General features: G+C 36.7%; 1 protein-coding gene across 4 annotated transcripts in view; it reads right to left on the bottom strand.

Annotated features, from left to right (window-relative positions):
* The window catches only part of LOC112738443 (187-kDa microtubule-associated protein AIR9), a 32520-nt gene extending 17995 nt beyond the window's left edge, over positions 1-14525 (bottom strand). For 3 of the 4 annotated variants that reach the window (XR_011869775.1, XR_003813087.2, XM_025788910.3), the window contains exons 1-12: positions 13278-14512; positions 12732-12803; positions 10730-10795; positions 10559-10630; positions 10374-10439; positions 10207-10269; positions 10044-10109; positions 7057-7156; positions 6551-6885; positions 6326-6440; positions 5611-5731; positions 5290-5465 (exon numbers count right to left, since the gene is read on the bottom strand). Coding sequence is in view for 1 of the 4 variants with exons in the window: in XM_025788910.3 (XP_025644695.1) it covers positions 5290-5465; positions 5611-5731; positions 6326-6440; positions 6551-6885; positions 7057-7156; positions 10044-10109; positions 10207-10269; positions 10374-10439; positions 10559-10630; positions 10730-10795; positions 12732-12803; positions 13278-14066 (2041 nt within the window). In the remaining 3 variants the exon portion in view is untranslated. Of the gene's footprint in view, positions 1-5289; positions 5466-5610; positions 5732-6325; positions 6441-6550; positions 6886-7056; positions 7157-10043; positions 10110-10206; positions 10270-10373; positions 10440-10558; positions 10631-10729; positions 10796-12731; positions 12804-13277 lie in introns of all 4 variants that reach the window. The other variant, XR_003169403.3, reaches the window with a different exon arrangement.
* Positions 14526-27171: the final 12646 nt, after the last annotated feature.

Below are 27171 nucleotides of genomic sequence, written 5' to 3'. Positions count from 1 at the left end.
TTTAGCCACTGCATTCTCTGTTTTCAAGTGGATTCCCTACGGTGTGGTAAGTGATTTCCCACACTTGGTAATCTCCATCTCGGTTGTCTTTTCTTTATCTCAAGGCAGTGCCCATCTTAACCTTTTCCAATTTGGTTTGTGATATATCTCTGCTTTCACAACGACTTGGCTTCCACCTTTGTGGATCTAATTTTGGCTTCCATTGCCATATATCTCTGCTTTCACAATGACTTGGCTTCCACCTTTGTGGATCTAATTTTGGCTTCCATTGCCAATCTCTATTCCCATTCCTACATTGAAGTGCAACGTTTGACCGATTTGTATGCTGGTGAATTAACTCATTTCATATTCGTATTCTCCATTGGTTGGATGAAGGCCTTTGTGACTCGGTTTTTCCTTCCTTTTTTAGATTCTAGTTCACTGTATTTTTCACATCTCGTTGTGGTGTACCCTCATCCATCTCATGCTGGACATGCTAAAGTACACATTCTCCAACTTATGAAGAGAAGTCGGACGATATTATTGTAATTAGGATTAGCAAGAAGGTTATGATAGTTAGTTACATGTCTAACACAATATAAGTCATGTAATAGACTAATTTTTTTTTTGGTGACTGAAAATATCAACAAACAAAGAAACAAAACACAGCCAAGCCAAGCTAGCTAGAACCCGTTGCCTCTTGCACTAGGTATTGCTCCAAATCTGCACCAGGTTTGATCCAAGAAACATGAGCTGAATCACTTCTAGCTCCGGATTTAGCCAACCAATCAGCGACACTATTAGCTTCCCTTCGAATCAGATGGAACTGGACCTCCCAATCTTTGGACAAAAGATCTTGGAGTTTTAACACAATATCCTTCACCTCATGTGTTGTGTGGCTGGTGATGTTACTCAACACAAGATAAGCATCGAGCGAGTCTGTTTCACAAATAACCCTCTGGCAACCAGCTTCCCAGGCTAACATCAGCCCCTGCCAAGAGGCCATCAGCTCACAACGATAAACAGACCACAAAGGAAGAGCACCTGAACGGCCCAACACCCATCTCCCTCTATCATCCCTCAGAACACAACCAAAACCAGCTCGCTGGGCTCCCTGAAGAACACTCGCATCATAGTTGACCTTGTAGGTGCCGTTGGGTGGAGGCTCCCACTTAAATTTCCTTTCAATATCTGAATAGATAATCCGGTTGTAATGAAGGTTTCTAAGATCAAAGCTCATATTTCTAGCTAGGATCGCCACTTTCTTATCGGACCAAACTTCATCTGGGTTGAAAACCTCATGACATCGATGCCTCCATATCCACCAAATTCCGGATGCGAAAAGGCAGCCCATACTAGATATGCCCTGTTTAAGCCAAGGAGTTAAATTGGACAATCCTCTAGTCTCGCTGAACGAAGGATCAATGATATTCCAAACAGCTTTGGCCCTATCGCAATCTCTAAAACAATGCAGAATTGTTTCCGAATGGGCACCATACCTCTTACAAATATCACTAGGTGTTAACTTGCGCTTGAACCGGATCGCGTCAGTAGGGACAGCATTGTGAAGAGAAAGCCAAAGCAAGAATTTGATCTTCTCCGGGATGAAAGGCTTCCATATCCAATTCCAATCTTCGCTTTCATCCCATTGGAATTTTCTTTTCGCCAACCAAATATATCCACTTCTAGAAGAATACTCTTTTGTTGCGGCAGCAGCCCAAATCCACCCTGGGCCATAGTGGTTGTTACCAGGAACAGGCAACTCAATTAGGGACGAACGGATATGATGAGGAAGAGGAGAATAGAGGTTGCTAAGATCCCATCGACCATTATAAATAACGTCATCTAGAGAAAGGTGGAGGTCAGTTATATGAACATATGGAATTAAGTCTGCAAGCTTACCCAAAGGAGACCATTCATCAAACCACAAAGATTGATCCAAAGTACCACAGCACCACGCAAAGCCCTCTTTCAAGCTATTGAACGCTTTAATCACACTTTTCCAAACGTAAGAGGCCCCAATAACCTCCACAAAACCTTTCCCAGCAGCCAGATACTTCTTGGTTAGGAGTTGTACCCATAGTTTCTCTTTGCAGTGAAGAAGTTGCCAAACAAGCTTTCCCAGAAGGGCAATGTTTGCACACCTAGAGTCCCTCACCCCTAGGCCTCCATGTTTTCTCGGTGCGACAACCTTAGTCCAATTCACAAGGGGTAGTCCCCTCCCATTAGTCTGACCCTTCCAAAGGAATTGTCTCATCATCGAGTCAATTTTTTCACAAGCATAAGAGGGAAAAAAGGCTACTTGCATATTATACACTGGGATGGAAGTCAATACCGACTTAACCAAACATAACCTTCCTGCCTTATTAAGAAGCCTACCTTTCCAGCTAGCTAGCCTCCTTTGGACCTTGTCAATAACCTCTTGCACCATCTTTTTCGCCGCTCTATCATGGCCTATGTTTACCCCCAAATATCTGCCTATGTTCTGAGTTAAGTGAATCTGAGAAACCCTTGACAAGACCTCCTTCCTCCGATGAGTGATGTTCTTAGAGCATTGAGCCTTAGATTTAGCCAGATTAACTTTCAATCCAGATGCCTTTGTAAAGAGTTCAAGAACCTGCATAACCATTTCAACCTGCGACCTTGTTGCTTTGCAGAAAAGGAGAAGGTCGTCAGCAAACATAAGGTGTGAAATCCTAGGTCCCCCTTTGGAGATGGCAACAGGCACCCAAGATCCATTAGACACATAATGAGAGATAAGGCACGCCAATCGTTCCATACACAAAACGAAGAGATACGGAGATAGAGGGTCACCTTGTCTTAGCCCTCTTTTAGAATTAAAATTCTGTAATCTCTCGCCATTCCATAGGATTGAAAGAGAAGAAGAGCAAACACACCTCATGATTAGGCTAGTTATATTCTGAGGGAAGCCAAAACTAGTAAGAGTATGTTGAAGGAATCTCCAATCTACCCTATCATATGCCTTCTCTAAATCAATTTTGAAAGCCATAGTACCTTTCTTGGACTTGGTCTTGCGCATAAAATTAAGGATCTCTTGCGCAATAAGATATTCTCGCTCGTTCCTCTCCCCGGGATAAATCCACCTTGAAGGGGACCAATAACCTCTGTCAGGAAAGGGCGGAAGCGATTAACAAGGACCTTAGTTAAAATTTTGTATATGACATTGCATAGGCTTATAGGCCTAAATTCTTTCATGGCCGTCGGCCTGTCCACTTTCGGGATAAGAACAATAAGAGTCTCAAAAAAGGAAGCATCTAAAACTTCACCTGCGAAAGCTTTACACACAATCTTCCAAACATCCCTTCCCACTACGTCCCAATACTCCTTAAAGAAAATAGCTTGGAAGCCATCTGGTCCAGGTGCCTTGAAGGAGTTCATCTCCATAACAGTCCTCCTCACCTCCTCAATAGAAACTGGTTCAGAGAGAAACTTACAGGCCTCTTGACTAAGTTGCGGCAGGGGAACCCCGTTAAGAACACCAAAATCCACTTCCTCTCTAGAACAAAAGAGTCTTTGGAAAAAATTATTAGCTTCCTTTCTCAAGGAGTCCTCGTCATTCGACCAAGTTCCAACTTCTAACATAAGGCTATGAATTTTATTTCTTTTCCTTCTAACAATGGTTTGGAGATGAAAGAAACTGGTATTTCTGTCTCCGAACTTGACCCATTTTTCCCTAGATTTTTGATACCAGTAAATCTCCTCTCTTAAGAGGACAGAATTTAGCTCTTGTTGAAGTCGTTTTTCTTCTTCCCTCAAACTAGGGTCATCACTAGACTCCAAAGAAATCTGGACTCTATTAATATTTTGCTCAAGCTCTCTTTTTGTAACAAAGATGTTGCCAAAAACTTCTGAATTAAATTTTTGAGCATCTCTTTTCACAGCAGTCAGGCTTTTAGATACATTCGGAGACCCAGAGTCCCAGGCCTTGTGAACCACTTCACGGAAGAGGGGATGGGTGGTCCACGCCGCTTGGAATCTGAAAGGACAGTTTCTCTTCCTCTTGTTCATACCAGCAGGATTACACATGACCAAGATAGGTGAATGATCAGAGTGATACCTTCCCAAAATTTCGCAAAAAGCCTCAGGATATAGCAGACGCCAATCTTCATTAAGAAAGGCCCTATCCAATTTTTTTGCTACATCTAAGCCCCCCTTAACTCTCCTGTGCCAAGTAAACTTCCTTCCCTTCGTACCCATATCCATAAGTCCGCAGCTATCCATGGCAGTTGCAAAAGCAAGAGATCTGTTAGCGTTGAAGGCACCCCCTTTCACATCTGTTGAGACGAGAACTTCATTGAAGTCTCCAAGAGCAATCCAAGGGCAAGTAATAGAAACAGAGAACTTTTCAAGATATTTCCAAAGGGTTCTTCTATATTGCACCTGAGGATGGGCATAAATAGCGCTGCACACCCACACATTAGATCCTTTTACCACTTTGAAGGAGACACAATGTTCAGTGATATCAAGAATTCTACTTTCCTTCCAAGACTCCTGTACCAGTACCCAGATACCCCCACTCTGGCCCCTAACCTCAGAGATGCCAACACTACTATACCCGAGCTTCTCCCAAAAAGATTTCATCTTATCAAAGACTATATGAGTCTCAATAACAATAAAGAAGGTAGGATGATGAATTTTCACAATCTCCTTGAAGTGCACGCGGGCTAATTTACTAGATGCCCCTCTCACATTCCATGCTAAGATGCTTATGTTTTCACACTAATTGTAATCATCATTTTCATTTGAGAAATTTATTTCCACTTATTTAAATATTTTCCTTCAAATATTTATTTCCTTTTTCATGGTGCCATGAAATTCAACAGAAGTTATTTTATATCCTTAAAGCTTAAGTGTAGCAAGCTTAAAACTTAGTAAGCTTTACCTTGTAGAGAGGTGCAAGTGCAACAAATAAAGAGAATATCCCATTATATCTCTATCATATCTCAAAATATCAAATATCTCTAAGGATTGATTGTTATTTTATGATTATTTCCTCCTTTAACAAGGATTATGGCAAATACCTTGTATTTCTACAACACCACATAATATAATAGCAACATATTTCATATTACTCAAGACTTTCTATTCTTCCTCTCCTAACTAAAAAAACCCATCGTCTCAACAGTCTCCACAACCTTTTGTGGCACTAGAATCTTCTTTACCCCAACCATAGCTTCTCCAAACCACAATCACCAGCCTCCTCTAGACAAGTTTCCTCACAAATGCTACCAAGCATGATTCAAAAGAAGCTCAAACATTAAGATAAAGATGATAAAATTTAATACATACCGGCTTTTATAAAATCTGTATATTTATATTGAGGCTCTCCTTTAGCACCTTCCTCTGTTACTGGTGTGTACATGAAAACCAAACTTGAATCAACATCATCTAAGGTTAGCAGATACTCTTCATCTTCTGCCCCAGCAATGACTACAGGACTGCTGTTCCATTTCCTCCGCAGCCAACTATATTAAGGAAAGGTAACAAAAGACATGGCGGAGTTGCATTACACAACTTTCTCAACAGAACATATATTTCATCATTTACACAGATGCAGACCAACACATGGAACCTGAAATGCAAGTACAGATGTAGAGAATGCCATCTCACCTAGCAACACCTTTTCCTGGAGTCCCACCACACCATGCAACCTTCGCACAGCCCTTGATGATACTTCCCTCTACTAGTTCTCCATGAACTTCAAGTGTTACAACCTTTGGAATTCCACTTCCTTGTGAAAAGTAAAAGCATAGAATAAGAAATGCATGAGAAATATACATGCTAAAAAATTGTTAAAGTACAGAACATCAATATAGAAAGAAATCATACAGCTCCTTTTTCTTTTGCCAGAAAGAATCTAAACAGGTAAGCAAACATATAGTTATCGACAGCGCCAAATAGCAGCACTATTGAGGCAAAAGGTTGTGTTTTAGAGTTGAACATCCAAAACTCTATCTTCTTGTCATTTGGCACAAATAAAGGCAATGTCACAGCATTGCATCTATGGTGCCCCTCCATCACTTTAAACCCTTCTCTTTTTTCGTTTTGCTTGCAAAATTCTCTTTGTCCTCACTTCTAGTTTGCCATACTAACAAAAGGGGGTGTTTCTAGTTTTCCCCTCACAATAGCTCACCTTCAAGCAACAACACAATAATTCAGGTTTGGAGGAGCTCATCCGTTCCCCAAAAGCAAAGTTACTTATGTTCATACTTACACAAACCAACTTCACAAAGACAGCTAGGATATCCCACAATTCTCTCCTGACAAAGGCTATTCTATATAGGACATGTTAATAACTATCTGTAAGGATATAAGACAGGTCTACCTCGTGAAACTGCAGGAGAGACGGCAAATATAGAAGGATACTCTGTCTCGCCTAAACAGGGAGTGCATTCCACTTTCAGAATTTTACCAATGTCATCATGCTTTGGCCAGTAAATCTGGTAATCAAACACTTTATTGAGAACAGGGTATCGGACAAATATATTTACAATAACAAAAAGAGAATAAAACATAAAACAATTTAAGGTAAATGTAGTCAACTCATTACCTCACCAGTAGCATCTGGAATAGAAACAAAATTTGAAAGTGTTTTGTCACCAGAAAACCATTGATATTTTAAGACTAATGGAGAGTCCACACTCACTGCACCATCAGGAATAACCGTGAAATGACAGTGACACACATCTTCTTCCGACGGTTTATCAATGGAGGCTTCTTTGAGGAGGAACCCAGGAGGGATATGATCTTTCCATTTCTCTGCTAGAAAACGGAAAGTTGACTCTGCAGCTTGCTCAGGGCGACCAAACTCCCAACCATCTCTGATACATAATGCTGTTTGTGCAGGATATCGTTTGGCTAATGCCATTTCCTCACGAGAAAGATCTGCAAAACTTCTTCAACTTATATTAATTCGTAGGATAACTCACAGACAACAGTAGATAACACATACAGTGGGTAATATTCAGGGAATAAGAATCAAGAAGTTTTAAACAATCAATTCCAGTCCTAACAACAGTAGATGATAAAGGGTAATGAAAAAGTTACCACCCATACCTCTATCGTTATATTTTTTCAAAGTGGGCCCAACTAGCAATATCGAAGCAGCTTCTAAATGAGGCATCTTAAGTATAGGATTCTCCTCCACACGCAAATGCTACGATACAACAAAATCATTGGAAGTAACCAATCAGTTCACATTTTTACTATACATTCATGTAGTAATTTTCACTGATCGCAATCTCTAACATTGGATGTTGAAAATACTGGTATTACACAATTTACAAGTGCAGCCAATGATTTAAAAGTTTCAAACCAGGCACACCACACACGTGCACCAAATGTTTCTAATGGGAGCACATAATGGCTGACTGTCATATTACTCAACTTTTTCCTTTACGGGAAAATATTTCAACTGCATTTATAATTAAGTCAAACATCCATAGAGATAGTATTTTTAATATTACGAGGGAGGAGGAGAAAGTTAAAGAGGGGGGGGGAGACGAAATACCATTAACACCAAGCGAAGAATACCAAAAGCAAAGGAAAGGAAAAGCGATCCTCCTAATAGATCCAAAACAGAACAAATTAGCTTAGCTTTCTAATTGGCACACGTTTGAGAAGGAAAGTCCTCTAACAAATCAATGAACTTTGCACCAAATTGAGGTCTATAAGGCTCTGAGATATAACAGAAGGTAAAAGAGAATTGAAGTAGAATCAGTATAGAAATTTAGTAGGAATCAGTAGAAGATAATAGAAATAGAAGAAAAAACAGAATCACTGAAAAGAGAGTATTAGTATGATAGTTCCCCAATTAGTGAAGAATTCTATTATGTAAGTGTGTATGAGCATATAAGAAATAACCACAATGATATTTGGCATTCGAGAGGCCAATTTCCCCCTCAATTCTCACTCTACTTTTTACCTACCCTTCTCCTCCCTTTTCTATTTATATACTCCTCTCGCCTCCAACAACTCCCTAAAACTCACTTCCCCCAAAAACTCCCTTCAAAATGTTGTTCTTCAATGCCTGAAAAGTAGATGAACCATTCGTGAGACCGAAAGGCATTACTAAGAATCATATTGCCCCTCATGGGTCTTAAATGCTGTTTTCAGAATATACTCCTGCTGCATGCGGATTTGGTGGTAACTGGACTTCTAATCAAGCTTCGAAAATACCGCAGCCCCAACAACTTCATCCAATAACTCATCTATAATCAGAATTGGAAATTTATTAGGTACTATAATGTTTTTCAGCACCCTATAATCCACACAAAACCGCCACCCACCGTCCTTCTTAACCAAAATAACAGGACTAAAGAAAGGGCTCATGCTAGGCAGAATGATATCAATTTGCAAAATCTCGGCCAAAATCTTCTAAATTTCAGACTTTTAGCCATCCAACCAGAGCACCTAACACCACCTCAGGCTGACTCAATTCCATAAGTGCAGTAGGTTCCACTAAGAGTGCATTGGACTCCAATGAAGTCTGTTCAATCTTGCCTTTCCATCATCACAGCTCTACAGGTTTCCTCTCTTTTAACTTCAACAAATACTTCCTCAATTGAGGGTAGGATTGCTCGTCCAATAACTTTACCATGAACATCATCTAGCTCCACATTGAGTCCTGCAAGAAATTGAAACATCCTCACTTATTCCACTGCTTGTTAGTGATGTTTAGCATCAACAGTTGAATTCTACTTGTAGGTATCGAAGTGGTAAGGGTCCTTGCCACACCCACTTCGTTCTATGGAAATATTTGGTGACACTATCACCCCTTGTCGAATGTCTCTAACTTGGAGAGTGAGATGATAAATCTAGGATTTATTCCCAAAATCATATGTAATCTCCTTTACAATATTCCACAATTCCTTGGAGGTCATATAATACATATAGTTACAGCTGATATCTTCCTCCACTGAGTTCACCAGTCATGTCACCACCATGGAATTTTCGGTATCATACACATTATATTGCCTGTCAAAGACACCAGGCTAGCTTCACTCCTCAATGAGGTATCCAATCTTCCCTCTTTGATGAATGTACATCTAAACTGATTGGGATCACATATGGTAGTTCAACCAATTGAATCGCAATGTGGTGATCTGAATTAAATGGGAGTCACCACCAACCAATACCCGTTGCTCATATTTTGAATCTAATAGAGTGGGAGTGGCAGTCTCCTATCCATAATTAATGGTTAAGGGTTAGCCATGGCTATAAATCAAAGGCATAGTGCAAAGTCCTGCTCTGATAACACCTTGAAGTGTTTGAATATTGTGTTATGTCAAATGTGCAGAAAATCATCCTCTTTAGAGAGGGATTACAGAAATAGAAACAACTAGAAAACAAGAAAATACTAGCCTAAAATAAAAAGAAAGATTTCTAATTCTAATCATAAAACCTCCTAAAAATAAGCTAAGCTAAAAAGGAAAGAATATCACAACAAATCATATTTAGGAAAAAATTCATTAAACAAATCACGGAATCTGATTAGATTTGATGTCCTTGACATCCGGTCAACAATTAGTATTGATCCAATTAAGAACTGCAATCCAAGTAAGAGATTTGACCCTGGAGAGAGATTTAAATTTGCAAACAAGTTTATCGATGTTTATTGTTGGTTTTCAACAAGGATTGGATTACTCTTTTGACATCCCTTTGTTCATTGCAAATGGTCAACACTTAACAGTTCCATTATAATTGATAGACATCAGCATGCTTTGTTCCAAATTTTATCCTTAAGAAGAAAGGAAGGAGGGACAACCAATCACACCAAACGGTAAAATAGAAAGAACCCAAGCATCACACCACAAACTATACATTTTCCCTAGTTGATTTTCTTAGAAAACCAATAGTTCATTTCATCACAACAAAACAAAAACTAAAAGTATAATCCATATTCTAATATTCTATTGTCTATGACTCCATTCCATATATACATTGAGAGGATGACATTTCACACAATAAATAAGAACTTTGTCAAACAATAGGACTAATTCATACACACAATGCATGATATGCTTAGGCCATGTTATACTAACCTCAAGAACAGGTAAATATGGGAAACCCTTAAGAGTGGAAATTCTGTTTTTGCTGGCAGCTAAGACCTGCACCAAAGTCCAAATACATAGATTAATATATAATCCAATGTGTGTGTATATATCTAAGCCAATATATTGTCACAACTGAATGAAACAAAACAACCTGCAGTCGAGGTTGACTTGCCATAGTGAGAGATTTCAATTTATTTTGAGCTACTGAGAGGAACTGCAAAAACAGAATAAAATCAGAAAGTTTATAAAACACTTAAGTTGACAAACGAGTTAAGACATGATTAAAATCATGAAGTTTGCAGAATTATTAAAGCTTGCCTCCAAGTTAGGAAGTTGCGGGAGACTTGCCAATGATGTAATTTGATTTCCAGCAAGATAAAGTTGCTGCAGAAAAATTTATCAAGTAACAATTAACATTGTAAAACTTTTTCCAAAAGCAGCAATATGACAAACACATTACACATGCATACAAAAATACAAACCCAAGAAAGAAGGCAACACACCTGCAGTACTTTGCAATTCTCAAGAGGCTCAAATCCAGGCCCTTTAAAGTCATTAAAACTCAAATCAAGAACCTGGCAATAAATAATTCTTTTAAGCATTTAGAAGATAACAAAAATTCTCAAACAAAACCTCAAAATCTAAATAAATTACAAATTAAAAGTATACAAAACCTTCACTCTTGTCAATATTTCAACTCCGTCCAATGTAGAAAGGAGATTGTCACGAAGATAAACAAACTGTCCAAAAAAATTAGAAGTTAATCAATAGAACACATTGGGGTACATAAAAGAACATAAAAGAAATAAACCAAAATTCTACAATTAACACTATGTAGTCCATGAGAGCAAGGCAAAATGGAAAACTTATTTTCTTTTCTGATAAGAGAAAAATATTTTTGAGATGAAGATAAGAATGATACAAGAAAATGTACCAATAACATAGCATCCCAATCTCCAATCCATACATGTTTGAGAAGTAAAGTCTGCTAAAATGTCATGTCATTTGCACCAAATAGACACCAAAGACCTAGCACTAACCTACAAAACTTGATTTTTGAAATTTATTTTGAAGGTGTGGGAATTGTGACCCGACCAGAGACTTCGAATAGTTGTATAATATAGCACAATCGTACAAAGATTTGGCCTCCTTTATTTTCAGAAAACCGAAAACCAACAAAACTAATCAACAAAACTGATGTAAGGTCACAAGGCACACAGAACAATCACCAAATGTAACAATGTATTCAGTATAAGTTCAACCACATGACAGTAAAAGTGAAAACAGACCTACTTTTTGAAAAACCCAAAGTCTTCCAATTTCCCTAACACCTCAATCTTTATTTCACAATCTTAAAGAACAAAAACCTAAACCTGTTGCCAAATACAATATCAACTAACCAAAATCATCTCACTAGGGCCAACTGTTCAATGTGTCTAAGACCTGTTAGAAAGTGCTTTGCTTCATGTATTCCAGTTGTTCAGTAATTAAGAGAAAAACAAAAATGGACCACCAAGAAAAGTTATGCTTTTTTTCACAACTTCTCTTCCTAGCAATTAGCAACTGAACAATTTGCACTACTGTTTCTCAATACAAACTAGAGTGAGCTCAATCATAACAAACAACTTTCATTCCAAATAATTGTGTCCATTAAATATCAAGAAAAATGGAAAACACTAATTAATTCATATGTCATCAACTGATGAACCAAAGCATTGCCATAAGAATGCATATTTGTCCTTTTTCTCTTTTTGAAAAAAAAAAGTATACTAATAAGATTGAAAATTACAATGTAGGAGAAGGAGAAGAGATCCTCTATACAAGAACAAATAAAGTAAAGAAGGCTAGCAATGGAGGACAACATTCCAATCTCACAACATATAAGATGGAAACTCCTCTACACAGACTATGTGCTTTACACCATACAGAGGCTAAGCATCTAATCTATCCCACAAAACATCTCCGTCTGAAAATTTGTCATGGAAAGTGCAAGAATTGCACAACAACCAAGTATTCCAAATGATAGCATATATAAAGCACTGCCACAAGGATTCAGCTGCCCCTCTCTTCCCCAACCTCAAACATTGTCAAAAGAATCTAACTTCAGGTTACCAGACATACCCAACACTGACCAAAAATGCTACACCTTACTCGTACATATAACACTAGAATATGATTGTAAATTTGATTGTCTTTTTCTGGTTAAAATAGTAAGCAAACAATCATTCTCGGAATATATTGACATTTGTCAAGATGAAATCTTGAAAAGAAAAGCAGCTCTACCAATAAAAATTACAGTTTTCTGCACCTTTTAAGAAGCACAAAAGTGTTCTTTGTAAAATAATCAATTAAGAATGGAATATAAGAGTGATCAACAATAATAAAACCTAAAATGTGCTTTCTATAGTTCTATCAAATTGTAAAACAAATTCTATCTTTCACAAAAATGTCTAAAAGTAAATAATTTTCTGTATTATCTTATAATATAATTTATCCAAGCATATTCAGGCACACCCTCCTTAGAACACCACCTGTGATAAAAAAAAAATAAACAAAAAAAAAAATCTGACAAACGTAGCTAATATCTGGCATGAGTTAAGATTTCAACATAGACCATCAAAAAAAAATCAGAACATATATCATAATCTTAATGAAACAACCAAATGACATATTTACCTCTAAGTTTGAGGACAAGTTTAATCCACTGGCATTCAGACTGCGAACTCTGTGTCCCCTAAGATCCAACCTCTGATAATAAAATATCACAGATGGATCCTGAATTAGATAACACAGTACGAAGACTAGAAAGTTCCATCACAGTATATCACAAAATTATAGGCAGGGAAGAGATTGAAAACAATAGTTCAGCATCAAATATACAAGACACACTACAATTAGGCCCCCCCAAGAGATATGGAAGCAATTGATGAGACCATTTCACAACATGTATTGGCTCAAGTATGGCAAACATCAACTAGCATTTGCAGTTTCATAGAGGTAAAGTATAATGATTCTTAGTCTGACAGTCTAAAAGATTACTGTACAAGCATTAGATTTTTCCAAACACAACAGCAACCATACTTTCATTCACATACATATAATTCTCTCTTTCGTTGCCAATTGCTGCACTTACACATTAGAGTTAACAGAAATTCATTCACTGAGGAGAATCTAAATACTTGTGATATCACCTAAAAGTATTCAAAAAGACACGAGTCTTACCACATCATCATTGGCCTTATTATCAACCTGTGGAAGAACAATAAACCGTGAATCCCGGGTATCAGGCGTGCCTACTTTCCTCCTCCGAGACAGGCTAGAACTCCTATCAATTGAGGTGGCCGTTGAAGATAGAGACCCTGCTCTTGACCCGCTGGAAACCGAAGGCGACCGCACCACTGATGGTGATGAAGCCTGCAAAACCATCCTCCTAGAAGAACCACCATGGCCGCTGCTGGCAGTACTATCCACCGAAGAACGAACACTCCTCGACGAAGAAACCGACAATGCCGGCCTACTCAACGGCTTCTTGACAACATCCACCTTACTCACGGAAGTCCTCAAACCTAGTCCAACCGGTGATCCAAGTGCAGGCTTCGCCGCAACTCCAGCGCGAGGTGAAGAAGTAACAGAATTTCGCCGGAGCTCCGGCAATGACCTCCGCGTCATTTCGGTGCTGCCCTTGACGCCTGCAGCAGAATCTGCACCGGCTTTCCGTTTTTCATCAGAGATAGACGGCTTCTTCGGCAATCCACCGATGCTGTTTCGCCTTGGCACGGAAACCGAAGAAACAGAACCGGTGGATGAACTTGATCTCTTAGCCGCCAAAGCCGAAGAACCCGAACCATTTCGAGGTTCCGTTACTCTCTTTCTTGCGGGAACTGAACCGCCAGTGTTCGCGGCAGTTTTCGAAGAAGCTCGTTTCCCTGCTTCCGAAGAGGCCTTTCTTTCAGCAGTTTGGGGATTTTCTGGCTTTACGACTTCGCCTTGATGCTCTGAAGGCTCCTCCATTTATAAACAGCGCTTCTGAGAAATTTTCCACAACTGAAAAATAAAATCAAGAAAAGAAAAACATGGAGAAATGCAGGCTTGTAAGACTTAAAATGAAGCGTTTATAAAGAAATGCAGGCTCCGCAACAAAACGGCAGCGTTTTGGGTAGGATCTAAGAAGAACAATGCTTGTTAAGGGTACTATAACTACAGGTAGTAGGTGAGTGAACCGTTTTATGTTTTGTTGTGACCAAACTAGAACATTAGAGATCTAGGATTAGAAGAAGACGCAGGAACTGAAACCGAGGCTGAGTCATAGAAAGAAAAATTAGGAAGAAGAAAAGGAAGACTGGAAGAGAGTGCGAAGTGCGTAACATAGCCAGGGAAAAAGCAGAAAAAGGTTGGGATGGGGGGAGAGAGAAAGAGACAGAGGAGCTGGAACCAGTGAGAGGTGTGAGACTGAGAGTAAAGAAAAGGGAGCAAAAACCGAAGAAAAGGGACCCATATGGGACCCATTTGGGGGTAAAGTGGAGTTTTAAAAAATTTTAAAAGCTATCTGTCCATCACACCCGCGAATTGAAGAGCGGGTTTGGGAGACGACATGGGGCAGTGGAAGCTTAAGTTCAATAATTTAGTCTCATAATTAGCGTAAGATATAGGTTCTTTTCTAATTTTCACACATTATAATAAGAAATTTGGTGGTACGTGAAATCAACCCTATTTTATTTTATTTTATTTTATTTTATTATTCTTTAAAATATTAAATATTACACAATGCTAAGTATAAATATTTTATATTATAAATATAAAACAAACATCATTAAAAAGGAAATTTAAGAGATCTCAATATCACATAAATAAAGAAATGTTAGTACTAATAAATTTTACTAAATCTAATAAGAAATTAATTACTATACTTTGAAGTTTGAACAAGTTTAGATAGGATTAAACAAATAGAATAAAAATTTTGAATTGGTTTCTAACTATTTTGTTTTGAATAAATGAATTTCTAAAAAGAAATAAAGAAAATGGTTTTTATTCTTAATAGACAAATTAATCTATTATTTTTATAAATATTATATGAATTTAATTTTAGCACATTATCACTATAAAGTTATTTTACACATACATCTAATCATATAAAATTATATTAACAAAAATAACTTATTTTTATATTAATCACATAAATGGTCATTTAAAATAATAGATATAATTATACAACTGTATAAAATATTTTATACTATCAGTACATCAAAATTAAACTCATATTATATAATAAAAAGATTAAATTATCTAAAATTTAAAATATTAATTTATTAAGTTTTTATTCCAAAATAGTTTATAAAAAGATAAAAATCAATTTAAGATTCCATTTTAATGAAAATTTTCATTCCCTTTAATCAATTTACCTTTTTATTAAATTTAGATTAATACTCTAAATAGATTCCAAATGAATTTTTATTTGGAAGCATTTATTTCAAAAAAAAAATATTAGAATTTGTTTTCCTCAAATTTTGTATTTTAAGATAGATAAATAGATTTTTCTACCACTTTGACCTATTTGCAACGAGCAGAGAGATCTAAAGTAGCAAGCATCTCGTCAAATAGCTGATGTACTTATCACATTAACACATATATATCAAGGCTGAAAACAAATAAATCAATCTATCTAACATAATAAAAATCTTGTAAGAGAAACACATAGTTTTTTATGATAAACACAAAAAATTTATAAGAAAATCATAGGAAAAAGTATGATAATAAAAGAAGCATAAAAAAAAACTTAAAAGAAGCAGCTAAAAAAAGCTCTAGATAAAAAATACAAAAATTTTATAAACAAAAACACAAAATTTATGCATTTTTTATTTTATTTTATTTTTTCTTTCTCTTCATTCCTTTTCTTTTCTTTTCCATCTTCTCTTTTTTTTCTCAAGGAAAGAAAAAAAAATAACCACAAAATGAGAACAAAAAATGTGAAAGAAAGAAAGAAAAAAAAAAGAAAAAAGACTAAAAATATAGGAGACAAAGTAACTATTTTTATTGTAGAAAATGAAGACCCAAAAATGAAAAAAAAGAAGAGAATCGAGTCATAATTTTGTTTTAACAATAGTTTTTGTTTGTTAACATTTTGGATTAGTGACTTATTAGTCTAATCTGATTGAACTTAGTTTAAAAAATACTTAGCCAAGTAACATGAATAATTTCAAAAATGTTTTGAATGTTCAATTTTTATTTTGAAGACTTGAAATAACCTTCAATTTTTATTGTATATTTGATAAATCACTATTTTACGGTTTATTTTGTATTGAATTGAGTGAATTTTATCAACTATTCTCACACTTATTCATGTAAATTGTATTGTTTTAAGTTTCCTTTCTAATTTTGTGCTATGATTGAAAGCATGTTTCTTTGACCTTAAATTTGCTAATTTTAATCATCTCTTATTACCATTTGATGCCGTGATATGTTTGTTAAGTGTTTTCAGGATTTATAGGGCAAAAATGGTTTAGAGGATGGAAAAAAAGCATGCAAAAGTGGAAGGAACGCAAGAAATTAAGGATTTCAGAATCTTGTAGCAACACGCACGCATGGACGACACATATGCGTGACTGGTGCATCATACAAATGACGCACACACGTGGATGACGCGTACGCGTGACCAGTTCAATATCCAGCGACGCGTACGCATGGTTGACACGTATACGTGACAGAGTGTCACGTGCTGCAATTAACAGAAAACGGTAGGGGCAATTTCTGGGCTATTTTTAACCCAGTTTCAAGCCCGAAAACTTAGACAAGAGGCTGCAGAGTGGAGTTGGAAGAATGAATCATTCACTTTTCATTCATACACACATTAGGTTTAGATGTAGGTTTTTTAGAGAGAGATGCTCACTCCTCTCTCTAGGTTTTAGGGTTTTTTGTCTTGTTCCTTCTCAAATTTAGATTTCTAGCTTACTTTAATTTAGTTTTCTTCTACTTTTATTTGTTCTAATACTTTAGTTTATCTACTTCTCTTGTTGATTTCTTTATGTTGCCAATTTAGTTTATAAATTCTTCTTGTTCCTTTAATCCATATTAATGCAATTTATGTTTTCATGTTTATGATTGCTTTCTTTAATTTGTTGTTATTGTTTCCTCTTGCAATTGTTAGTCTTAGATTTTGCTATGTCTTGTTAGTTTTCTATGTTTCTATTTTGTGCCTTCCAAGTGTTTGATGAAATATTTGGTTGAATTTTAATTTAGATTTTTATGTTCTTAACTTGGATTGATCAATTAGAGACTCTTGAGTTATCAAAATTCTCTTGTTGATTAGTAATTGAAGATTGTCGGTTAGCTTGAACTTCACTAAATCTAGTTTCTTCCTATGAGTTGACTAGGACATGTGAACTCAAGTTGATTGTATGCACTTGACTTCCCTTCATTGGTTAGAGGTTAACTAAGTGAAGGCAATTTACATTTACCATCACAATTGACAATGATAATAAAGATAGGACTTCTAATTCTCTTTCCTTGCTAAGACCTTTCTTAGTTATTAGTTTATTTTCTTGCCACTTTACTTTCTTGTTTCTTATTACAAAACCCAAAAATATACTTTTTCATAGCCAAAAAATAACCAACTTCCCTGTAATTCCTTTGAGAGACGACCCGAGATTTAAATACTTCGGTTAATTTTATTGGGTTTGCTTAAGTGACAAACAATTTAAACGTTGACCGAAGATAATTTGTTGGTTTAGAACTATATTTGTAATGCGTTATTTTTGTGAAAATTTTTACCGACAATTTTCCTCTGTCAATATTCTAATGTCATCATCATTTTTTCTTTTTGAGATTGCAAACTCTTTATTGCTAAATTTGGATATGATTAAAAAAGATAAAGTGCATGAAGTTATATTCTTTTGACAATGAAATTGTATATTATTTTGCTAAACTCTACTTAGACACGATGACGTTATATTATTTCTCAATTTTGGCTTATAGAAATATAATTGAGTAAAAATTGAAGTGAAAATGTAAAAGTTACGAGCAAATTGTCACGGTTTTGGACACGCTCCAACGCTACCGTGCCGACACTCAAACTTATTCAACCTCTTGAGCTAACACCAAGTCAGCCTAACCCTCAATATTTAGCAAGAAAGCTAAGAACACAAGAGAACACAAGAGAAAGAAAGTTTTGGTGGAAAGAACACTCTATTACTCAAGTGTTTATTACAAGTGATTCACACATAATTCACACTAACTCTCACCTCCTATTTATAGCTATCCACCTCCTTAATGGATGGTTAGGATTAAATCTAATCAATGGTCCATATTAATTATTTAGAACCTTCATTACAAATATCTATCCCACTACAACTTTCTAAATACTTCTAGATTCTTCCATACTACTCTTCATACTCCTATATACATTCACACTCTTCTAGAATACTCTATGATCTTCTAGAACCTTCTAGAGTATTCAGGAACCTTCTAAGACATTCTAGAACGTTCTGGAACCATCTAGAGCATTCTCAAACACTCCAAAAAATTATTCAAACACTGTTAAATCTAATCTTCTAAAATTTACCGTGACATTCTCCCCCACTTAATGGACAAACGTCTTCGTTGCGTTCTGTCATGATAACGCTCTAGGTGTTCTGGAAATTACCACAGATTTTCACAATGCGATGCGATTAGCTAAGATCTCTTTGATTTCTTTATCAAAGGATCTAATCACCACAGGCGGAGTACGACTCGAGTCACCTCTACTCGATTCATCTTGGTCTTTATGATATGGTTTAAGCATACTCATATGGAAGACCAGGTAGATCTTCATAGAGGGTGGGAGTTGTACTTTGTAAGCAACCTCCCCAATACATTCAATGATCTCAAATGACCCTTCGTATTTGCGGTTTAAGCCCTTATGAACCTTGCGAAAGGCTTTGAATTATTGTGGAAGAAGTTTAATCATTATCTTATCTCTCACTTGATAGCTCGGATGCTTCCTCTTCTTATTTGCCCATTTTTTCATCCTCTTTGCAGCTTTGTCAAGGTAAGAACGAGTGACATCTGCTTGTTCTTCCCAAGACTTAATCATATGATAAGCTCTAGGGCCCTTCCCTGAGTAAGAGGAAGAAAGAGAGTGAGGTGTAAGCGGCTGTTGTTCAGTCACAATCTCAAACGGACTCTTCCCTGTAGATTCGCTCCTTTGCAGATTGTATGAGAATTGAGCAATGTTTAGGAGTTTTATCAAATCCTTTTGATTAGCGCTTACGAAATGCCTCAACTAATGTAAGGTCCCACATCGGTTGGGGAGTGGAACGAAGCATGCCTTATAAGGGTGTGGATACCTCTCCCTAGCATGACGCGTTTTGACGAGTGAGTGTGGGGGGTTTCGGCTAGCATCCCTATCGTCAAAGGCAAAACCGTGAGGCCTTGTGTGTCAAAGCGGACAATATCGTGCTAGCGGGTGATCTGGGCTGTTACAAGTAACACTTAAGTAAGGCATTCACTCTCTCAATCTGTCCATCGATTTTAGGATGGAAGCTTGTTGAAAAATGAATCTCCGACCCAAGGAGTTTGAACAGCTCCGTCCATAGTCGTCCTGTGAAGCGTGGATCTCGATCACTAATGATGCTCTTAGGCAATCCCCAATATTTCACCACATTCTTGAAGAATAGTCGTGCTGCCTCCTCTGTAATGCAATCAGTAGGGAACCCCTCAGACTTCGGTAAGGCAGAGATGAAATCTAGATAGACACTTTCCCACGGTCACCTTGATGGGGCAGAGGTTCCAACAACCCACTTAGTGTCTTATTTTCAATCTTATCTTGTTGGCATACAAGACAAGTCTTCACATAGCTCTCCACTTCATCTCTCATATAAGGCCAATAATAAGAAGATTCAATGAGTGCCAAGGTCCTTCGCTGACCTTGGTGACCAGCCCACTTGGTGTCGTGGCATTCTCTCACTAATTTTTTCTTAGATTTTCCCATTTAGGGATGTATAATCTTCTCCCTTTAGTGTAGAGAAGGTCGTCTTCTAGCCAAAATCTTTTGGTCTTACCTTCTCTAGCCAACTCCACCAACTTCTTGGCTAATGGATCATGATGCAACCCTTCCTTGATGGTATGCACAATATCTCTTTCGACCATGGAAATGGCTACCAACTCAGCCTTGCGGCTCAGCGCATCTGCTACCACATTAGTCTTGTCAGGCTTGTATTCAAATTCAAAATCAAACTCAGCTAAGAAATCTTGCCACCTAGCTTGTTTGGGACTTAACTTCTTCTGAGTTTGGAAGTAGCTTGTAGCCACATTGTCTGTCTTGACGATGAAGTGTGAACCAAGCAAGTAGTGATGCCAAGTTCTCAGACAATGCACCACCGTGGTCATCTCCTACTCTTGGGTAGTGTATCGCCTCTCTACATTATTCAATTTGCGACTCTCAAAGGTAATAGGATGTCATTCTTGCATCAGAATCCATCCAATAGCATAGTCAGAAGCATCAGTGTGGACTTTAAATACCTTTGAGTAGTCGGATAGTGCTAGTACTGGTCCTTCTGTGATAGCAGCCTTTAACTCATCAAAGGCCTTTTGACACTTCTTTGACTATTCCCAAGAGTGATTCTTCTTGAGAAGATCAGTTAATGGTGCAGCCTTAGTGGAGTATCCCTTGATAAAATTCCGATAGTAATTAGCCAACCCAAGAAATGACCTCAATTTAGATACCTTGTTTGGCGGCTCCCATTCTTTGATAGCCTTCATCTTTTCTTAATCCATGCAGAGAGTTCCATCTTTAAAGATATGTCCCAAGAAGTGGACTTCGTCCCTTGATGTGGAACACTTTTCCTTCTTCATATATAGGTTATTCTCTCGCAAGATCTTAAACACGGTTCGTAAGTGTTCCACATGTTCCTCCAAAGTATTGTTATAGACAACAATATCATCCAAGTAGACCACTACAAACCGATCAAGGTAAAGTCGAAAGATCTCATTCATCAAGGTACAGAAGGTCGCAGGAGCATTGGTCAAGCCAAAAGGCGTCACCAACCACTCATACAATCCATACCTCGTGACACACGTAGTCTTAGGCTCATCACTATCGGCAATCCTCACTTGGTGATATTCTGACCTCAAATCCAGCTTTAGGAACCACTTGGCTCTACCAAGTTGATTAAGCAAATCGGCTATCAAAGGAATATGGTATTTGTTCTTGATGGTTACCTTGTTAAGTGCTTGATAGTCGATGTATAGTCTCAGTGAACCATCATGCTTCTTTTGGAACAAGACTAGTGTGCTATAAGGTGCCTTCGATGGACGAATGAACCCAGTATCTAGCGAATCCTTGAGTTGCTTCTTCAACTCCTCATGTTTTGGCGGTGCAATCCTATAAGGTGTTGAGGCAGACGACTTTGCTCTTGACTCCAATTCAATCTTGTGATCCACCTTCCTCCTAGGTGGTAGTTGTTTTGGCAACTCGGGAGGCATCACATCTTTATTTTCTTCAAGGACTTCCTTGATTTCGGGAGGAACGTCTTCTCTTTCAAGTGTTGACTCCTCTTGTAATAGAGCCAAATATGTAATCTCTCCCTTTTTGAACCCTTTCTTGAGTTGTATAGCAGAGAGTATCAGTGGTCCTCTAGCTTTAGAGACTGTAGGGACCATGCATGGAGACCCTTTCTCCATGAGCATACTATGTCATAGTATGACATAGGTATTATATGTGTCTTCCTTTGTAAATCAAGCCCAATGACTATTTTGAAATCGTCCATGGGTGTTACTGAGAAATCCACAAGACCCTTCCAAGAATCAAGAGTAATCTCAACCGCTTTTGCTACTCCCTTAAGAGGTTCACCCTTGGTATTCACGGGTTTGAACTATCCATTCTTTTCGGTGATCTTCAACCCAAGCCTCTTTGCTTCATCAGGCGTGATGAAGTTGTGTGTAGCACTAGTGTCGATCATAGCCATGACGGGTTTTCCATTGATAAAGGCCTTGACATACAACAAGTCTTTCTTTTCTGCGGTGCTTGTCTCTTTGCCCTTCACAGCATTCATGAGTTAGATAGATCCAACACACTCATTTACTTGAGTTTGGGCCTCTTATTCCTCGGCGATAGATGTCAGAGTCCCTAGCTTGGGATAGTCCTTCATTTAGTGTGGTCCCTTGCACACGAAGCATCCTCCTTTGGGCACGAAAGCCTTCTTCTTTTCCTTGTACTGTTTCTTTGAAGAGTATTTTCCTTTCTTCTTGGTTGAGAAACTCTTCCCCTTGTCTCCCCCACCTTTAGTAGAACTAGGCTTGGAGGAAGACTTGGGTTTAGAGTCTCTCCTATGATACGCAGTGAGTGATTCGGCCACCACGATGGCCTCATCAACATCCTTAACATTCGTTTTTTGTAGTTCTTGTTTTGCCCAAGGTTGGAGTCCATCAATGAAGAAGAACAATGCATCCTCTGATGCTAAGTTGGGAATTTGAAGTGTGAGAGTAGTGAACTCCTTTACGTAGTCGCTAATTGTACTCTTGTGCTTCAACTCTCTCAACTTCTTTCTTGCTTCATAAACCACATTCTTAGGGAAGAATTGTCTTTTCAATTCCCTTTTGAAATCTTCCCATGTGGCTATGTTGCAAGTACCCTTCTCCATATCTACGCATTTTTTCCTCCACCACAAAGTAGCATTATCAGAAAGGTAGAGAGCTGTAGTGGGTACCTTTATTGCTTCTTCGACCACCCCTTGCCCTTCGAAGTACCTCTCCATTTGCCATAGGAATTTCTCCACCTCTCGAGCGTTCCTCACGCCCTTGAACTCATTTTTCTTGGGGAGATCAATCTTTGTTGTCTCCCTTATAATGGTAGGTCGAGATTTTGCCTCCTTGAACCAAACTCGAACTTCCTCAAATAGTTTCAAGGAATTCCCAAGCTTCTCTTCGATTTGGAGCATGCTTTCTTTGAAAGCATCTAGTTCTCCTAATACGTGAGCCTCGAGGGTCTCCTTATCATGTTCTATCCTTTGGAAATGCTCATCCATAGAGGATAGAACATTTTCCAATACAAAAACGCTCTCTTCTAAGAAGTTAGAGTCCTTACCTCTAGGCTCACTTGAAGAACGGACCTTCTTACCTCCCCATTGAGAAGGAATAGCATTCCTTCCCCTTTGAGACTCAACATGCTCCATGGTTACACTAGAAGCCATACCTATAAACCACTTGTGCTCCCTCTCGAACCCTGCTCTGATGCCAAATTGTCACGACCTTGGACACACTCCAACGCTACCGTACCGGCACTCGGACTTACTCATCCTATTGAGCTAAGACCATGTCAGCCTAACTCTCAGTATTTAGCAAGAAAGCCAAGAACACAAGAGAAAGAAATCTTTAGTGGAAAGAACACTCTATTACTCAAGTGTTTATTACAATTGACTCATACATAACTCACACTAACTCTCACTTCCTATTTATAGCCATCCACCTCCTTAATGGATGGTTAGGATTAAATCTAATCAACGGTCCAGATTAATTATCTAGAACCTTCATTACAAATATCTATCCTACTACAACTTTCTAAATACTTCTAGATTCTTCCATACTACTCTTCATACTCCTATATACATCCACACTCTTCTAGAATACTCTATGACCTTTCAGAGTCTTCTAGAACCTTCTAGAGTATTCTGAGACCTTCTAGGACATTCTAGAACGTTTTGAAACCATTTAGAACATTCTCAAACACTCCAGAAAATTATACAAATACTGTTAAATTTAACCTTCTAAAATTTACCGTGACAAGATAGAATAGTTATGGTTTATTTCTTTGTGAACTAAAATTAACAATAAGGAATAAAATATATAAAACTCTAAACCCAAAAAATACAAGCAACAAATGTTGTTTGTCATTATTCTTTTTAAAAATAAAATAAAATAATAGAAACAAAAACTCAAGAAGACACTTTCATTTGAGAATTATATAAAGGTAGAAGAACGCCTTAGAAGAGAAATAGTATGCAAGGATTTAAAAATAATTCGCAGATGAGTGTAATATATAGGGACAAAAAACAAAAGTGAGATTAGATTGATAAGTTATATTCCCCGACAAAAGAAGAACGAAAATTGATATGCTGGTTAGGAGAATATTTAATTTGAGTAAATGGGTGCAGAAAGATGCAAGGAGTTTAAGAATGGAGCTATAGAGTAGTAATAATAGCACCAATTGTGGTAGTGTTGTTAAGAGAAAATTTTTTTATATGATAATGATGTTCATGCCTGTGATAGTAGGAGTGAAAAGGTGGTAGCGGTTTGATTTTGTTGAAGTGGTGATGAGAAATTGGAGAAGAGATATAGAAAGTAAAAAAACAAAGAAGATAGAAAGATAAAATTAGACTATAAAAATGAATTTAGACAATAACATTAAAATCTATTCAAATACTAAGGATAAAATTGAATTAGATACATTAAGAATATTTTTAGCTCGTAAAAAATTTTAGAAATAAAAAATATATTTTACCCTATTTTTAAACACTTAATCTAAAATTGTTGACAAATTTGTTATATTATTTTGATTTTTTTATTTATAATATTTTTTGCTTTAGAATTAAATTTATATCTTAAATAGATATCAATTGAAGTGTTAAATAATATTGTCATTAATAATTATGAATTGAGGTTGTTGGTTGGGTTTTAAAAAAGTTGGATTTTTTAATAATAAAAAAATACAAGCCAATAAAATTCTTATTAAGTCATTATAGTAAAGTGATAGTTATCTCAATTAGATATTTATATTTCTTTCTATTACACCATTTTGATGGTGTGTATGTGTAGCCAAATTAATACTTGATTGATACCTTTTTTTCAAGAGTAATTTAAAAAATTTCTAAATTCACCTTCCCAATTTGATTGTATTATATTAAGTTTTTTCTAGGGCAACAATTTAACATTAGCCTTAAATAGTTAAATTGTAAAAAGATAGGGAAAATTTTTTATTTGGACCTCAAGAAGTAGGTATACCTAAATTTAGATTGCACATTTGCACATCTATAAATAGAATATAGTATTAGAAAAATAATAATTTGTAGAAAATTTTGTGAATATTGACAAAAAAGTATCCATCAAATAAGAAAACTAACGTTATACCCGTAAAAAGATGGATTCCGTGTGATAAAAGTACCCAAATTCTAATTTTTTGTTAATTTTTTAATAAAACTCCTAAATTATCCCCTCCCTTCATCTTCAACCTCAACCCCACACCATCTATTCTTTTTCAACTCCCAACATCTTTGGAGAAAGTCCCTCCATCCTCCAGAGACAGCCCCTCTGTCATCACCTGCTAGACTTCAGTCACACAGTCGTTGCTAGGGGTGGCAATGAAGCGGGTAGGGACGAATTTTTGCTCTATCCGACCCCTTCCCTCTCAACAATAACCCGCATAGAACCCGTCCTGCTCCTACCCGTGGGTAGTAAAAAGTTGAACCCTAACTCGCGAGTACCCGCCCACTCCTACCCGCCCCTATAATTATTAAAATTCAATAAATAAAATTAAATTTCAAAATTTATACAACCATCATCACACACATAATATAAATTAAAATAAAAATTTAAATATGATATAATATTATTAATTATTTTACTAATTATTTTACATATATTACACATGTTATATATTATATATACCGGGGTGGGTAATTATCCGCCCCGAGCAAGTAGAGGCGAGGTGGGTACCCGCGAGTTCGGGTGGTGTTGCCATCCCTAGTCGTTGCATCTCTCTACTCTCCTGTTCTCCGTTACCAGCATCTAGTGACACAGCCGCCATCGCCTTCCCTTATACTCGCACTTTGCAACGCTTTGTCGCCTTCCGTTTGTAGCCGTCCATCCCTGCTGTTTATGTCAATTCAGTCCTTGTTTCCTTTGTCCAACCCGCAATTTCCGTCGCCGTAGTCTTTATTATCGATGTCCGCCGTTGAGGTTGGCGCATCTAGCCCTCTTGTCTCTCACACAAGCTCTTCTCTTCTTCTCCTTTACAATTATCTGATCCTCTTCTTCTCTTCTCTCTCTCCTTTACTAAATAAGAAGAATCCAAAAACCTAATATTTCAACCAAGCTTCCATTAATTGAGATCTCTTTCAATACAAAAAGCGATAACAATAGCTTGAATAGCTCCTATTATAAGCATCAAAGCTGTGCTTGAGTAATAAGTTGGGTATTTCTTGGACATTTTAGCTTGAATGATGAGCCAATTTGAACCCCTTTGACAAAACTCAACACCATTGTCCCTACCAATTCCAATCACTATTTCAAAACTGAAAGTACTCATCACATTTTTTGATCTTTTCAGGTACTCCCCTAATTTCGATTTTTCAAAAGTGAAGGTTATGACTAGCACAAAAATTATGCTTGGTACGAGGTTGTAAATGGCAAACACAAACATCGCTGACATCAAAGCCAACGCCTTATAGAAAAGGTTCTGAAACAAACTTAACTTCCGGCAAATAATAGAAAATAGGTTAAGAATAAGATGGTGACAATAGAGGATTGTAAAAGTTTAAAATTTAGGGAAGAAGAGATAGTGTAGAGTTGAGGTTGAAGATGAAAATGAAAGGTGTGGATAATTTAGGAATTTTATTAAAAAATCAACAAAAAATTAGAGTTTAAATACTTTTGTCACACGTAACCCATCTTTCATGGGTATAATATTAGTTTTCTTGTTTAATGGGTATTTTTGTTAGTGTTCATAAAGTTTATGGGTACAAATAGTTATTTTTCCTATAGTATTAATATCCAACAAGATTAAGCGATGCGTGGATAACTAAATTAATTATTTTATATAGTATAAATTTAAAATGCTATATATATTGTTTAGGGATATATTAGATTATATGTAAATTTATATTAAACTTAGAAGTTAATTTATAAAAAATATTATATAATACATTTATTTTATTTGGGAATTTATATATGATTTAATAATATTATTATTCAACAAAAAAATACAAAGAAAAAATATACCATTTTAATATAGATAATAATTATATTTAACTGTTATTTTATAATTCAATTGAATAATAATATGAATTAAATTTAATTGATTAAGAAGTTTAAAATTTTAATATAGATAATGATTATATTTAACCGTTATTTTATAATTCAATTGAATAATAAT

The sequence above is a fragment of the Arachis hypogaea genome, chromosome 13 (genome assembly GCF_003086295.3).
Source record: "Arachis hypogaea cultivar Tifrunner chromosome 13, arahy.Tifrunner.gnm2.J5K5, whole genome shotgun sequence".
Taxonomy (NCBI): domain Eukaryota; kingdom Viridiplantae; phylum Streptophyta; class Magnoliopsida; order Fabales; family Fabaceae; genus Arachis; species Arachis hypogaea.
Note: the sequence above shows the minus strand (reverse complement) of the source record. Positions and strands in the feature narration are given on the sequence as shown.